We start from the raw sequence: 14,661 nt of genomic DNA, 5'->3' as shown, positions 1-14,661 counted from the left end.
CTTTTTCCTTAATGCTAGCGAGTAGTGGTTTTAGCATCTCGACTGGAATTTCTTCACTTTCTTCTAAAACCAACACCATTATGTTTTTCAATGATGGGAATATGGAGTCCATATGATAGTCCCTGAAATAACAAATAATAATAATTGTTACGAAAAATGAAGCACGAGTTAGATCAAACACATACCTTACTGATTTTTTTAAAATGCTCAAAAATTTCAACAATTAGCCCGCCACATTCAAGATCAATCATGATGACACGTGATCTGACTTTTGAAATGGATTTAATAATTGAAGCTCGTTTGACATAAGATCGACTGGACTGATGAAGAAACAATTAACTAAAAGACATCATGTGCACAAAAGAAGAGTTCTAAATATACTACATATATACATATATCAAATGGCGTGTCAAGTTATGGTGTACCCTCATTTGGTCATTATGATAGGGCGCGTCATGAGGCAAGAGCTGTAATTCTTGTTATTTCACTTATGCAAGAAGCAACTGAAAATTTCACATCAACATGTTTTGAAAGATTGTCATGTATCAACGCCCTCATTGACGGTTTGAGTGAATCGAGCATTGACTTTTCGGTGGCTGGTCAACCTTTGATAGAAGTTTCTCCACTTTATGATAAGCACAAACAAAAGAAAGAAACAATCAGATTAACTAAATGAAATTTATATTTATAAAAATGTAAAAACCGCATACAGTCTATTAGTAATCACATTACTACAAATGAACCTCAAATTGCTTAAAATGGGATGTCAAATATTATGTTGAAATATGCAAATTACAAAACTTAAGGAACATCAAGAAAAGGGAATCCGACTAATCTCTGCTTCTGCAACAAATGAAACATGAACATATTTCATAAACATGCTATTCGAAACTGAAGTAGAACATACTCGCGTACAGAAACTACCTCGGTAGTTGTTTAAACTCGATACGAATCGGCCGAAATCCTTGCCAGGTATAATCCATGAAACACATTATGCAACATCAAACATAAATAACAATTTGATCACATAGACATTTAATAATCAATGCCTTGAATCCACATAAATATATATGAAGAGGTAGGTCCCAGCAGAGGTGGTTAGGACCCGCAAGACTTCCTTAAAAGGAGACGTCTGCGCAGTTGAACAAGCAAGACTCCTTAAACGGACGTCTGCGCAGTTGAACCCGCAGACTTCACCATAGGGACGTCTGCGCCGCGACCTACCAAACCCGCAGGACCCACCACGCTCAGAGTTGTGACGACCTCACATGCGGTACGCAAGCTGGTCCCGCAGGAAATGCCTCCCTATGGTTTCCAAGTATCCGCCTGTTCCCGCAGGTGCGGATACCCGCCATTAGGGACTGGCCACCCGCGCAGCATGGCTACACGCATAAGGCTCAGACTCGTAATAATTCAGTAGTCACCTGAAGAAGGAATGAGCAAAGCCGGGAACATTCCCGCATAAAGGCGGGAGGGGGAAAACTCCCGCCTAAATGAGCCAGTCCGTATAATAATGGAGGATCTTTTATGTGATACCTGACGAGGTATGGACAAAAGATCTGACCAACGATACGACAGCTCACTGACAGCAGCATGGCAGACAACACGCCACAGCACTGTGACCAAAAGCCGCCGCCTGCTCACCAACTCCTGCCATACCACGTGCCTAGCCTGTAGTTGGTGGAAAAGGAAAAGTGAACAGCACGCCTGGTCACTGTCAGCCGCTGCCTATCCACCAATTACCAGCAGAGCACGTGCGTAGGCCACAGTTGGCAGAGTAGTAGGCCGGCTAAACCTCCTTGGTAACCCACCTTCGGCTATAAAAGACATCAAATGGTAATATCATTTCATCATCGAATATCTTGTATAATTTACCTGATAACTGCTCTAGTATTAATAACATACTTTATATTCAAAGAGTAATATAGACTGATTCTCACGCCGGAGGGTGGTCACAAGGAGGAACCCCCCCCCCCCTTTCTTAGTGACGAGCTCACGGTGTCTGTTTTGCAGGTTATCGGAAGAACCATCTTGCCGGAATTAACCCCTCGTGGGAAACGTCTATCTAACCCTCAGGTTACTTGTAATCTGTCGGGGTTCGACTGGTGTTTCTTCAATATAAAAACCTCATTAATAGTTTTAATCATTATAATAATAATATCATAATTTGGGTGTTACATAACCTGGGTTAAATATACCCATAAATGCGTAAAACCTTACTAATATTCAATGAAGGAGTCGATTTAGGGTTGAAGCACTGAGGAACTAAATTTGTTTTAGCGACTATAGTTTAGATGAAAACCAAAGTCAACATCTTAGAGTTCGTACTGTTGATGAACACGAACCGATTTAATGTTTAGATGCAACACGCAATCGAATATTTAGGGTTAATATACTATTTATGAAATAAAAATCGAACATACCTTATGAATCGTTTATTGGAGATCGATGTCCTGAGGATCAAATAGAGCCATCAATTGCATGTTCGAATCAATTGAGGAATCTACTTATTGAATGGCCACCGATCGTAAAGCAAATGACCAGTTGAAAGTTAAGAGACGGCACTGACCAATTAGACCTCTACAGGTTGTGGAGATAGATGGTGGCGGGGAGGCGATATACCGCCAGTGATGGGTTTTCATCATCGAAGCATCATTAGGGTGTAGAATGAAAGTGAAGAAACGGGTTATGTTAGGAGGATCCGACGATAAATCACATAACCCGCGAATTTTATAATGCTAAATCAATGAGAGCTCCTTATATATTATTTCCATATAAGTTTTCAGAAACTTATAACTTTAAATAGAATGTGAAAGATATATTTTTAGAGACGTGTAAGGAAGTATATATAAGATTTTACTAGTTTGATCCTCCTGTCTTACGGGAGTTTATTAAAGTTTTGTTTTTAATCGTTTTGCTATTTTATAATGATTTATTTTATTTTTTAACGTAGTTTGTTTTAATTTAAGACATATATATTAGTTTGTTATTATATTTTTTTGCGTTTGAGTATTTTCAATTGAGATGTGTGGGTTTTTTAGATTTTTAACGAATAAAAAAACACGAACATGAACATTTTGATTTTTTAAATGAACAAATATGAACACAAATATTTGTCTAATGAAAAAGGGGTCGTTGATGTAGTTGACGATGACAGGTAGTATCGGAAGTTAACCAGCGATGTAGATAATAGACCAGCAATGGAGAACATGTAAAGAAAATAAATTAAATTAGGGTTTGAGGATTAAGGTATTTACCAATAAATAAAATCTTATAACCCATTTGAGAGCTATTAGGGTTTGGTAAAACTCATAACCCGTGTAAATTATTCTTTGATGATTAAGGGATTATTTCACAAATAAATGAGATGTTATAACTCGTTTAAGGGTTATCCGGGTTTGGTGAAACCCATTACCCGCGAAAATTATTGTTTGATTATGAAAGAGTTTCACAAATAAATGAGATGTTCTAACCCATTTAGAGACTATCTGGGTTTGGTAAGACCCATACCCGCGATTTCGGGTCAAATGCATGAGAAGCCTCAATTTAGAAATCAAGCAATCTGGTGGCTCTATAGAATGTGGGGGACAACCTGAGAGCGACACATAGGATTTTATGGTAGACAATTATATAGATAGATTTATTTAGAAGTGAATTAGGGTTTCCTTCGTTCCTTACAAACAAACAGCCGACAATCAGCTTCTCCTCATTATTCCATCGACATTGACTAAATCAACATCGGAATATTAATATTCATGGCGAACATAGCTGATGACGTTCTTCACAACATACTTGCTCGAATTCCCAGAAAGGCTTTACTACGCTTCCGACGCGTGTCGAAGAATTGGAATCATATAATTTCATATCGTTGTTTAATTAAGTCGAGACTACGTCAAATGATCCTTTTGCCATTTACCCGGCCTCTCGTGGCTATAGATGCCAACGAGCCTCATCATATGGTTAGATTACCTCATTCTCCTTTAGAAGACGAGGCGAAAGAATGGACACAAGTTTCCTTTGTTGGAACATTAAATGGCATTATGCTTTTGTGTAAGGCCCCGTTACCGGTAGCCTTACTTTAGCGTCGGATTTACTCATAAACACAATTCTACAAATCAGAGTTTATTAAAACTTTCGCGGAATATAAAAATGTAACTGTTTATTACAAAACATTTAATCTTTTCTTTAAAACCATAACATAAATCATCACATTAAAACATTTCTTCCATCTTCAAATGCCAGTCGTTCGATCCATGCCATGTGCCAACCTCATGCTAGCTCTTTAATCATATTCACATGCGTGCATACTAAAAGTCAGCTACGCTGAGTGAGTTCTAGTTAATCAGGCGCCATACAATACATACACATATATTACATACATACATATCTTAACCTTGTATAATTATCCATAAGAGGACGTCACATAATATCTATTAAAAGAACTATTACTATTTCCCTACTATTTATATTCTCCATAGAAGGACACTCTATATGTATATTCTCCATAGAAGGAACATCTTATATACTTCCATAGAAGGAACACTATGCTTTCCATTAAAGGAACACTATGATTTCCATCAAAGGAACACGGGGCTTCCATTAAAGGAACACTATGCTTTCCATTAAAGGAACACTATGCTTCCCATCAAAGAAACACGGGGCTTTCCATTAAAGGAACACTATGCTTTCCATTAAAGGAACACTCTGTATATTATTCGTATAGGGAACTCTGTATATAAGTTATCACTTAATATCCATATAAGGAGACAATCATAGCTATCCTTGGCAATACATGCAATATCCGAAGATCGTTCACGTATCGACAAGTAATCATCCTTGCATTTCATAAAATATTCATATATTTATTTATAACCTAACGGTATGTGCAGTATCCGAAGATTGTTCACGTACCGACAAGCAATCATTCATACCGTACACATATATCACATAGGGCATACACTTATCACTTAGGATAAGTGTATTAACTGATCACATCGAGTATGCACACAACCCCGAAAACATAACAAGGAAATGGGGCTAGAAACTCACCTGATCTCAGCTACTTCTTCTGTTAACGGTTACTCCTTCTCGAGCTGTGCGCGTCAACTGTTTAATAATTGAATGTCAAATACTACTCTAGCCACTCTCATTGCTACTTAATCAGTCTTACGCGTCTAAGCCAGTTTTACTTCATTGAATCATTACCGGTTAGTTAATCGTTACTCGTTAACCTTTTAAAGGTATCTTTCATAATTTATCAAAGTCCAAGGGCTAATATGTAATTTAATCATTCTTTTCTAAGTCCAGGGACCATTCTGTCATTCTATTAAGCTTCTAATTCGTTACTTTGGTCTTAGTGAATTGGACTTTCTAATTCGTTATCTCTGTTAACGGATGGTTTTAACGAATCAAGGGTAATTCGTTACCCTTTTCCTTAATGAATCGGATAAAGAATCAAGCCTAGTTCGTTAGGCTTCCTTATGCGAATCAGCTAAAGAATCACCATCTGATTCGCTAAGCTCCCATAACGAACTAGCTAAAGAATCACCCTCTGATTCGCTAAGCTCCCATAACGAACTAGCTAAAGAATCACCCATAACGAATCACCAATAGTTCTTATCCAGACTTTGACTCAAGGGTCAAAGTCAAAATCGTCAAGAACACAGATTAGTCAACAGATCTTAGATCTGCAATTAAACCTTCGTTTCTTAACCGAATCTCACGATTTTGGTATCAATGGAATCGTCTGACCAGCGCCTACAAACCCTAACCATCAAATCAGCCAAACTTTCGTGTTTTAAGGGTGCGATTTAGGCATAAGGGTTACAGGTTCGTTTATCAATCGATTAACCCATCAAATCTTAACCATTTTCAGTAAGTTTAGCTTTGTTGGATTCGTTTTTACCATACAAACACAGATCTATCATTTCTAGACTAATCCAAACCTAAACGAACAAGTTCTTGATATAAACGTACCGTAAACGAGTCGAACTACGAACACAAGCTGGTCTTTGATGTTGCTTTGGTTCGTCACGACGATCTAGCACCAACAAGCTCGTGTTCTCGCCTTTGGATCTTGGTTTGAATTGTAAGACGATGTTGTGTGTGTTTTCTAAGGTGTAGGTTATGGTGTAGAGATTGATAATAATGGAAAGGATTAGGGTTTAAGGGGTATTTGTACTCCCTTAAGCCCATGGACCTAAGGCCCATCTTTCCCTTTTGGTCCATAATTAAGTCCATCTAAAAGCCTACTTATCCTATCATATTTATTATTTATTATTATTATTATTATTATTATTATTATTATTATTATTATTATTATCCTAACGAAAAATTGGGATATTACATTTTGGCTCTTACTAATCGTATGTCCTTATGTTGTAAGTTGATCCTATATAATCCTGTAACTTGTTCATCAAAGATAGCTACGGTAATGAGTCTACGTTGGTCTCGCTCCTATGTGTTTGGATTTGGCTATGGAGCGACCAAAGATGACTTAAAGATTGTTAAATTTGAATATCGTATTGGTGACGGCTCCCAGTATAGATTCGATGTCTTTGATCTTAGAACTAGTTTGTGGTGTGTTAAACCAAGATACATCATACGTGATTTTTCTTTCCAGGATGATGCGGGCATGCATGTGAATGGCGATTTGTATTGGGTAACTTTACGAGCATCCTATTTTGGGATCTTTGCTCTCAATGTTAGGAAGATGGTGTTTTCAGACATAAAACCACCTGATGGATTCGGATTTGATAAACGAATAGAGGTTCCGGTTTTGGGATCTATTGGCGGATGCCTTTACGTGGTTAACATGGTTGGTAGTACAGGATTCGAGGTGTGGTTGATGAAAGAAAAGTGCTCATGGATGAAAATACATTCGTTCAACTTCGATTTGGAAAAACTTAATTGTTCCCGGGCGTTCATCCCCATTTGTATTATGTGTAATGGAAAGATTCTAACTATGATAAGATGCTCAACCCAACTTGTTATTTACGACACGTCAAATGATTCATATAAGACGGTCAATGATTTGCCTTATGATGATGATGTCAACATGAATTACATGATTGTTGGATTCAGCTATGCACGCCCCATCGAGTACACAGAAAGTTTGGTTTCACCTTCTGATATGTGTTTATCTAGCATCCGTACGTTTTGAGACTTAATGTTGAACGTTTGTTGGCCGACCCGTATATGAACCCAAACCATACGTAAAACTAAAAGCAATAAGTTATTTTTGTGACACATGGTCTAAATGAGCGTTCCACATATTAACGGTCAAGACCGGGAAACTGTAAACCCCTAGTTTTCAATCTATCATTCACATCTCAATCGCATAACACTCGCTTTGCCACCGGATTACCAGGAGCTCCAATTATGCGTCTTCTCAACTCCGGCGATCTTTCGTTCAGATCTGCGTCTTCTTAACTGAATCGAATTCTCCGTCAGATCTGCGTAGTCGCAACTCCAGTAATCAACCGTCTTCAATTTGTTGATTTTACTCTTACGTTTCATTTATGTGACCTAATTTCGTTTCGAGTTTTCCGGTGAAGGACCTACGGCCGACGACTGTTGCCCTATCTGCTTTTACTTCTTATCCGTGAAGCTTATGGCCAGTGGTACTGTCGTATGTTATTATCTGTTTTTATTGCGATGTGTTTTGTTAAATTCAAACCCTAGTTGGTTCATTTGTGTGCCTGAGTAGAAATTAGGTAAACATTTTGGATGATTTGATTAATTTGGTGTTATGCAGATGGCAATTTGTTGATTATGTGCTTATTACAGCACTAATTGGGATAATAGTGCATCTAATCTCATATAACAGACCTAGTTACATAAACTTTTGTGTGTCACTTTAATTGCTTTGTAGTTCTTGATTACTGGATAGAAATATTGTATCGTTAAGTATTGAAATCATGTTGTAGCATTTATGTGTGCTTGTGTAGAAATTATGCATTCATTTGGATGATTTTGATTGATTTGATGGGAAATAAGTTGTATAAAGCTATTATTGTGATTTCCTTATAGAAAGATTATAAGGCTCTCGCTCCAAGCACACTGTGAGTAAAGCAAACAGCGAGTTGGACATTTTCAATCGGTGCCTCAAAATATTATCTTTAGTCTGATAATCATCTTCAATCAGTACCTCAAAATCATTTGTTCATCATCTGTTCTCTCTGTACTATGGTACCCTTCTAAGTTCTTACACTACCAATTTTGTTTGTCCTAATAATAAAGATGGAATTTATGATAATCAACAATGTATGGAAATTGATTTTTTTTCTTATATGAATTGCAGGTCGGGTCGGGCCGGGCCGGTGGCATTGTGTTTGGAACGGCTCAACTCGGAAAGTGTAAATTTTGGCAATGTCATTAGATGACAAGGTACAATATTACTATTTTTACCGTTTTTAACATAGAAGGGAACTGAGGAATTCATTTTCTGGTTTAATTCACGCTTATAATATGTTACTCTGTCGAGTCGTTCTGTTCAGTGTCAAAATAGGCCTAAAAACTGAACCGAAACGAAGCCAAAAAAAAGGAAATCAAAACAAAAAATCTAAAACTGAAACTAAAAACCAAACCGTAATTAAAAACTGTAAAAGTGAAGCCAAAACACAAGCGAAACCGACCCATAACCAAAAACTGAACAAAACCAAAAGCTGAAAAATAAAAACCGAAACCAAACGGAATGGTTTCTGAAACCTCAAACAGATTCATTGATTTCTGTTTCGGTTTGAATCCAAACTTAGCCAAACTAGAGTACTATGTGATTTATATTTCATGATATTAAACCTAATTGTTATGGGCATTCGGTACTAAATTATTACCAGGACGAGCCAAGTATCATCTCTTCGTCTGTACTAACTGAACCGAAACTCGGAAACTAAAAGAATTGAAACAGATAAAAATATGAAAACTACCAAAAAAATTTAACCAAAATGAAGCCAATAAAAGAGATAGAAAACCGAGAAAACTGAAACCGAACCGAAACCAATAGCCGGAAAAACTAAAACCGAACCGTAACAAAAATCCGGAAAATTGAAACATAACCAATACAAAAGAAAACGAAACCGAAGGTTAGCCAAAACGAAACCAAACACCAATAAAACCGAAACCAAACAGTTTTTATAAAAAGTTAAATATTTCTCGATTATTATTTCGGTTTGAGCCCAGACTTAGCCAAATCAGATAGTGACGTAATTAATATTTCATGATATTATAGTTGACTTTAGAAAGTCAAGCACTCAAGCCTAATTTATTACGGCATTTGGTACTAAGAAAGTAGATTGTTATAGTTTGCGATTTATCTGGTTTCTCGTCTCAATGCTTTCGCGGAAGACATTTTGGGACTTTGCAGTGGGGTCATCATATCAATGGTGACCACCATGCATTTATACATTAATAAAATGACATGACTAAATAAATAGACAATAAGCTATTATTCATAATGCGCGGATCAAAATTTTAAGTGGTAGGAAAGATGATATTAAAGACGAGGGGCGTAATAGGAATTATATTAAAAAATATCAAATTGCTAAGGGGTAGTTTAGGAAATAATATATTTGATGGGGGTTTTGAGCAGGTTTGACCATTTGGTCAAACTGTTAGATGGGATACTGGTAAAAATTTTGCATGATTAAATTCCTGGTCAAATCTGATTTTTATTGGTAGGGTTAACTTTTATAAGATGCTTTATTTTTATGTTCTTTTTGCCCAAAATTGACCAAGCTGTCAGTATGATGTCAAAGGGGTGAAATGCAGGGTAAAATGCATATGGATAGCAAATGTGTCTTCCATGCAGGTATGTATTGTTATGCTATTGTGTGAAAAGAAATATTTTTTATAACATATAATTTATTAATATTTCTTTTTTAAAATTGGCATAGATTTGGAATCTTGCACACCAAAAATAAAATTTGCAGACCACAAGTTAAGGTTACTTACTGTTAACATTCATACCTTTTTGTTTTGTGTAAGTTGTGAGATGTTCCTAACGTCCATGTTGAAATTTGTTTAGTTTATTCCAACGTATCATTTATACTTTTACTTATGTGTATGTTGTTTTTTTAAATATGTTTTCTAATGTGAATTGTTGTGTGTTGAGGTTAATCTGCAGTAATTTGCTCATGTGCATATTCGGTTGATGTAATTGTCGCGCTAATGATTTGTTACTGGGCTAAGGAGAGCTGATGCAGGGCGTTGAATCACTGTGCTATACAAGACCAAAATATTTTGTTTCAATGGTTATGTATGAATGAATATTTATCTACTTATAGGACCAAAGTATGATAGTTTTGGTCTTTTACTTTTCATTTGTGTTTAGCTGGAATAACATTCTGTTAATATTAAGCATCTTTTATAGAAATTTTTCGTTTGATTTGTGTGTATATATTTTATAATTGAATGATATTTTTTTGCGAAACAAATTTCTGAGTTGCAACCAAAAAGTGGTCGCAAAAGTTGAGAAGTTGTTGGAAGATTAGCGACTGCAGCAGGGCTCGGAATATTTGCGACTGCAGCAGGGTCAAGGCGTCGGTCGGAAGATTTACGACCGCAGTAGGGGTCGGAAAATTTGCGACGGCGGCGCGGTCAGAAGATTTGCGACCCGCAAGACAGTTGGAAGATTTGCGACTGCGGCGGCGGTTGCAAGATTTGCGACTGCAGCAGAAGTCGCTGGATTTGCCACGGTCATCTGTCGCTATTGTAATAGTGGTCACAACATGGTCGCAATAGAGCAATAGCGACCTGCGTTTTTCCTATCGCATTTTTGGTTGCAAAACGGTCGCAACTGGGCAACTGCGACCGTTTTGCGACCGAAATCATGGTCGCAAATGCTTAGTTTTCTAGTAGTGTATTTACGATAAAAGCAAGTCGTGTCAGAAATGCGTCGGAAATTTCGACGCACTTATGACATAAACACTTAATTTTGTAATTTTATTATTTCAAATATGTCGATCTAAATAATAATACGACCAGTGTCGGAAATGTGTCGCCATTTTTGACGCATTCCGACGCAACATTTAACCTTTCTATTTTGTTATTTATTTAATACAATAAGTACAAATTGCGTCAAAAATGTGTCGGAATTTCTAACACACAAATTTTAATTTTGTAATTAATTAATGCATTAATAAAATTACTAATGTAAGTATTGACACACTTCCGACGCAACACTTATTTTGTCGAAAATGCGTAGCAAATGTGTAGCAAGTTACAACACTTTTGCTACGCATTTATGACGAGTTGAATTTATTTGTCGTTTAACGAGGCTCCAACGTTTGTTTTTTCATCCATATTATGTATAACTTCACCATACAGGGAACCCTTTCATTTTCCTAACTCATGCATATTATACAATTACGTACATACGCATTTAACATTACAATTATACTTATAGAATTACAAGAGGTTGTTCTAAGTTATAACTTTTATTGGTACACACATACGTATGTAAACGCATAATATGTATAAGTTTGTGTAGTAATAGTATTCCATGTATAATGAAGTTGTGTAAAAAATGGAATAAGAAAAGCAATGTACGAACCTCGAAAATCGAATAACAATATTAGATTGTTTAAAATGCGTAGCAAATGTGTAAAACTTGCTACACATTTGCTACGCATTTTAAACAATTTGATTTGTTTTTTGATTTTCAAGGATCAAAAGCTTGTTTTTCTATACGTTTTTTTATAAGTTCATGGTATGTGGAATACTTTCATTTCCCGAATTAATGCATACTATATAGTTACATACAAACGTCCTTACGCGTGTAACATCACAAGTATGTTATAAAATGTTGTTCTAAGTTCTATGTTATGCTGATACACATGTACATAAATGTATAATATTATTCTTGTAAAGTAATTGCGTTTCACGTATATATGAAGTTGTGCAACATATGATATAAGAAAAAACAACGTTTCAAATGGAATATCCAAACCGATTAAAAAAAACAAAACCGAAGAAATGACACTTTTTTTTTCTTTTTCTTTTTTAGCGATTTCTTTTGATTGGTTTCAGTTAACCATGTATTTATAAACAAAACTAGGTAATAAATCCGCCGCATTGCGGCGCCGTGACACGAATTCAATTGGTTTTTGTTAAGTACGTTACAATATCAAGACTAAATAAAAATTAAGTTTCTAAACGCCCAAAAAGAGTATACAGACACATATAACTTATAATCAAAGTGACACGAATTTGGTTGCCATCGATTAGGTTCGTGTCGATATATGCATTATGCACAAAAAATAACTAATAGACGCTCAAAATAGTATTGAAACTTGTATAACATTCGATACAAAAAACAACATATTTGAAATGACGTTTATTCGGTCGATAATAGACGGACATTGTAGTGGCGAGTCGACCCCAAAATTCGGGTTGTATCGGCTACGTTTGTACGGTACCAAAACTAAACCGAAATACTAATTTCGTCAAGTTAACAGATTTAGAAAGCACGGGCGTTGCGACGACGAATTGGCATGAATTCTTTCGATATCAGTTAGGTTCGTTACATATATGGAACTAAACCTAAAAATAATTATCATATTTTAAACAAAAAAAAAACAACTTTTATACATAAATAGATAATCAAACAACACATAAAAAAATAACTAAAAAAAACTTATAGTCAAGGGACTTGATTAAGAGAAAGAAGCATTAATATGACAATTAAACAACACTTAGACGATAATACACAATCAAACAAAACATAAAAAGAATAACTAAAAAAAACTTGTAGACAAAGGACACGATTAAGGGGAAAGAGAAAAACATTAATATGAGAATAAAAGAATACTTGAAAGATAAGTCTCTAAACTAAAAAAAATGAGAGTTCATGCAACCAAGGGGAGTCAAACTCTTTACCAAGCAATATAAGAGTAGCTAGTCAAACTCTAGATCAAGCCAAAGCACTAACTTGGTTTATTCACTAAAAGTAACTCTATAAATGATGAAAAACTCAATTGTGGCACAGACATGTGGATATTAATAACGGGACCAATTAATAGAATCCAAGTGCATACCACCGAGTAAGATTGAGACTTGGGGCCAGGTTCAGTTCCCCCCCCCCCCCCAAACAAAACCCTAAGTTCAAATAAAAAACTGCCTCTGGACGGCCCATTCTCTTCTCGCCGTCAGCTTTGGCTGATGTCTATCCTCTTCGTCAGTCATCCTCGTCGACGCTCCATTCACCCTCGTCCCTCTCACCGTTGGTTGTTCGCTAGCAGTTTTCAAAAGAAGGTAAAGTTAGGTTTAATGTTTCTGTATGTTATTATCTTCAATCTGAATCCATACTGAGTTTGATTGCTAATTGTCGATTTTTTCCTTTGATAGATTGCTACTTTTTTTGATAATATCATTAAGTTTAATTTTTTAAAGACTGATTCGTGGTAGCAAATTGCCCTTTAGAAATAGTTCCACTAATGTGTTTGACAAACAACTTGTATCGCTCTTCAACTATTCCAACTAACTTGCAATTAATTAATTAATTTTGTTCAATTATGGTTTATTTTTACGATTTTCCAGCTTTATTACCCTGCAATGTAACTAAAGAATGGTATCTATTGTTTGTAAAGGGTTGGGTAAAGTGGGTTAAAACTTAAAATTGTTCATAGAAGGGAAGCATGGGTCTTTTTGTTATGCTAATTTTGATTCAGTTTAAGTAGTGTGTCTATATGGCTCTACATGATGCTAAGCAAAAGTTGGGTTCGTTGGTTTGAATCGAACATAGAAGGGAATGGGCTACTTTAATGTATAAACTATCGTGTTTGAAAACTATTTTTCTTATCTGTCACAGCTTGACTGTTATTTACTTTATGTAACATGCACATGAGTAATATCTTTATGGGGGGTTTTTGTTTGAGTAGTTGTCCATTTCCCTCTTATACTAATTGTTAGGTTAACTGTTTTGATATTTCTGTCTAACTTTTGTTTTCCTTTAATTTTTTCTTTATTCATTTCTTTGTGTTGCATTATGCAGGTTTCATTTAAGCTTGTATTTGTGAGAAAATTCAGCATTTGCAATTAAAGGTATGAGTCATAGATAAAAATTATTGATTCATACTTTTGCATTTGATGTGTGTTATAGACTTATAGTTATCTTAAGAATGTTAATTTAATAAAGATAAAAATTGTTGATTTCGAATTGTTTGCTAAATGGGTGGTTTGGGATAATTTTGTACATGCAACATGTAGATAGAGGCGATATAATGTGTCATGTTTGGAGTCGCACATTTTATATAACCTGTGAATTCGAACATGACTGTGAGTTCGGTTATGGTGTTTTAGCTTATCATACTATAATTTAATGTTTTGGTTTTAACTTTTGAGCTAATTTGTTGTTAAAGTTGTTTTATTTATGGGGTTTAGTTACTTCTCGAAGTCATAGTTAACCAATTGCATAATGTTATCTTTATACCGTTATTCCTACATCATGTTACCAGTTAAGGTTATCTTTAATTGATGCTTTGGGCTTCAGCTGTTGAATTTATATGAGAACTTTTGCATACGCATTTCGCTGGAGCAAATGTCAACATTTGTCATTTGACATTAAAAGTCAAAGTAGACAGCCATTTTCTAATTTATGTTTTAATTTCTCAGTTTACTCATTTGTGAACAATTTATGTTTCAGGTCTTGTTTTTACAGAAAAT

General features: G+C 35.6%; 1 protein-coding gene across 1 annotated transcript; it reads left to right on the top strand.

Moving 5' to 3' along the window:
- Positions 1–6,433: 6,433 nt before the first annotated feature.
- Positions 6,434–7,162, top strand: LOC143632813 (uncharacterized). Its single transcript, XM_077101234.1, has one exon. The coding sequence runs from the start codon at positions 6,434–6,436 to the stop codon at positions 7,160–7,162; it is 729 nt and encodes a 242-aa protein (XP_076957349.1).
- The last annotated feature ends 7,499 nt before the right edge of the window (positions 7,163–14,661 follow it).

This window comes from Bidens hawaiensis, unplaced genomic scaffold, assembly GCF_021521415.1.
Source record: "Bidens hawaiensis isolate Kalapana, Puna unplaced genomic scaffold, B.hawaiensis_p1.1 tig00006534_1, whole genome shotgun sequence".
Classification (NCBI taxonomy): Eukaryota; Viridiplantae; Streptophyta; class Magnoliopsida; order Asterales; family Asteraceae; genus Bidens; species Bidens hawaiensis.
Note: the sequence above shows the minus strand (reverse complement) of the source record. Positions and strands in the feature narration are given on the sequence as shown.

Coding starts and splice junctions, on each gene's coding strand:
- LOC143632813 (XM_077101234.1), top strand. CDS start 6,434: ATGAGTCTACGTTGGTCTCGCTCCTATGTGTTTGGATTTGGCTATGGA.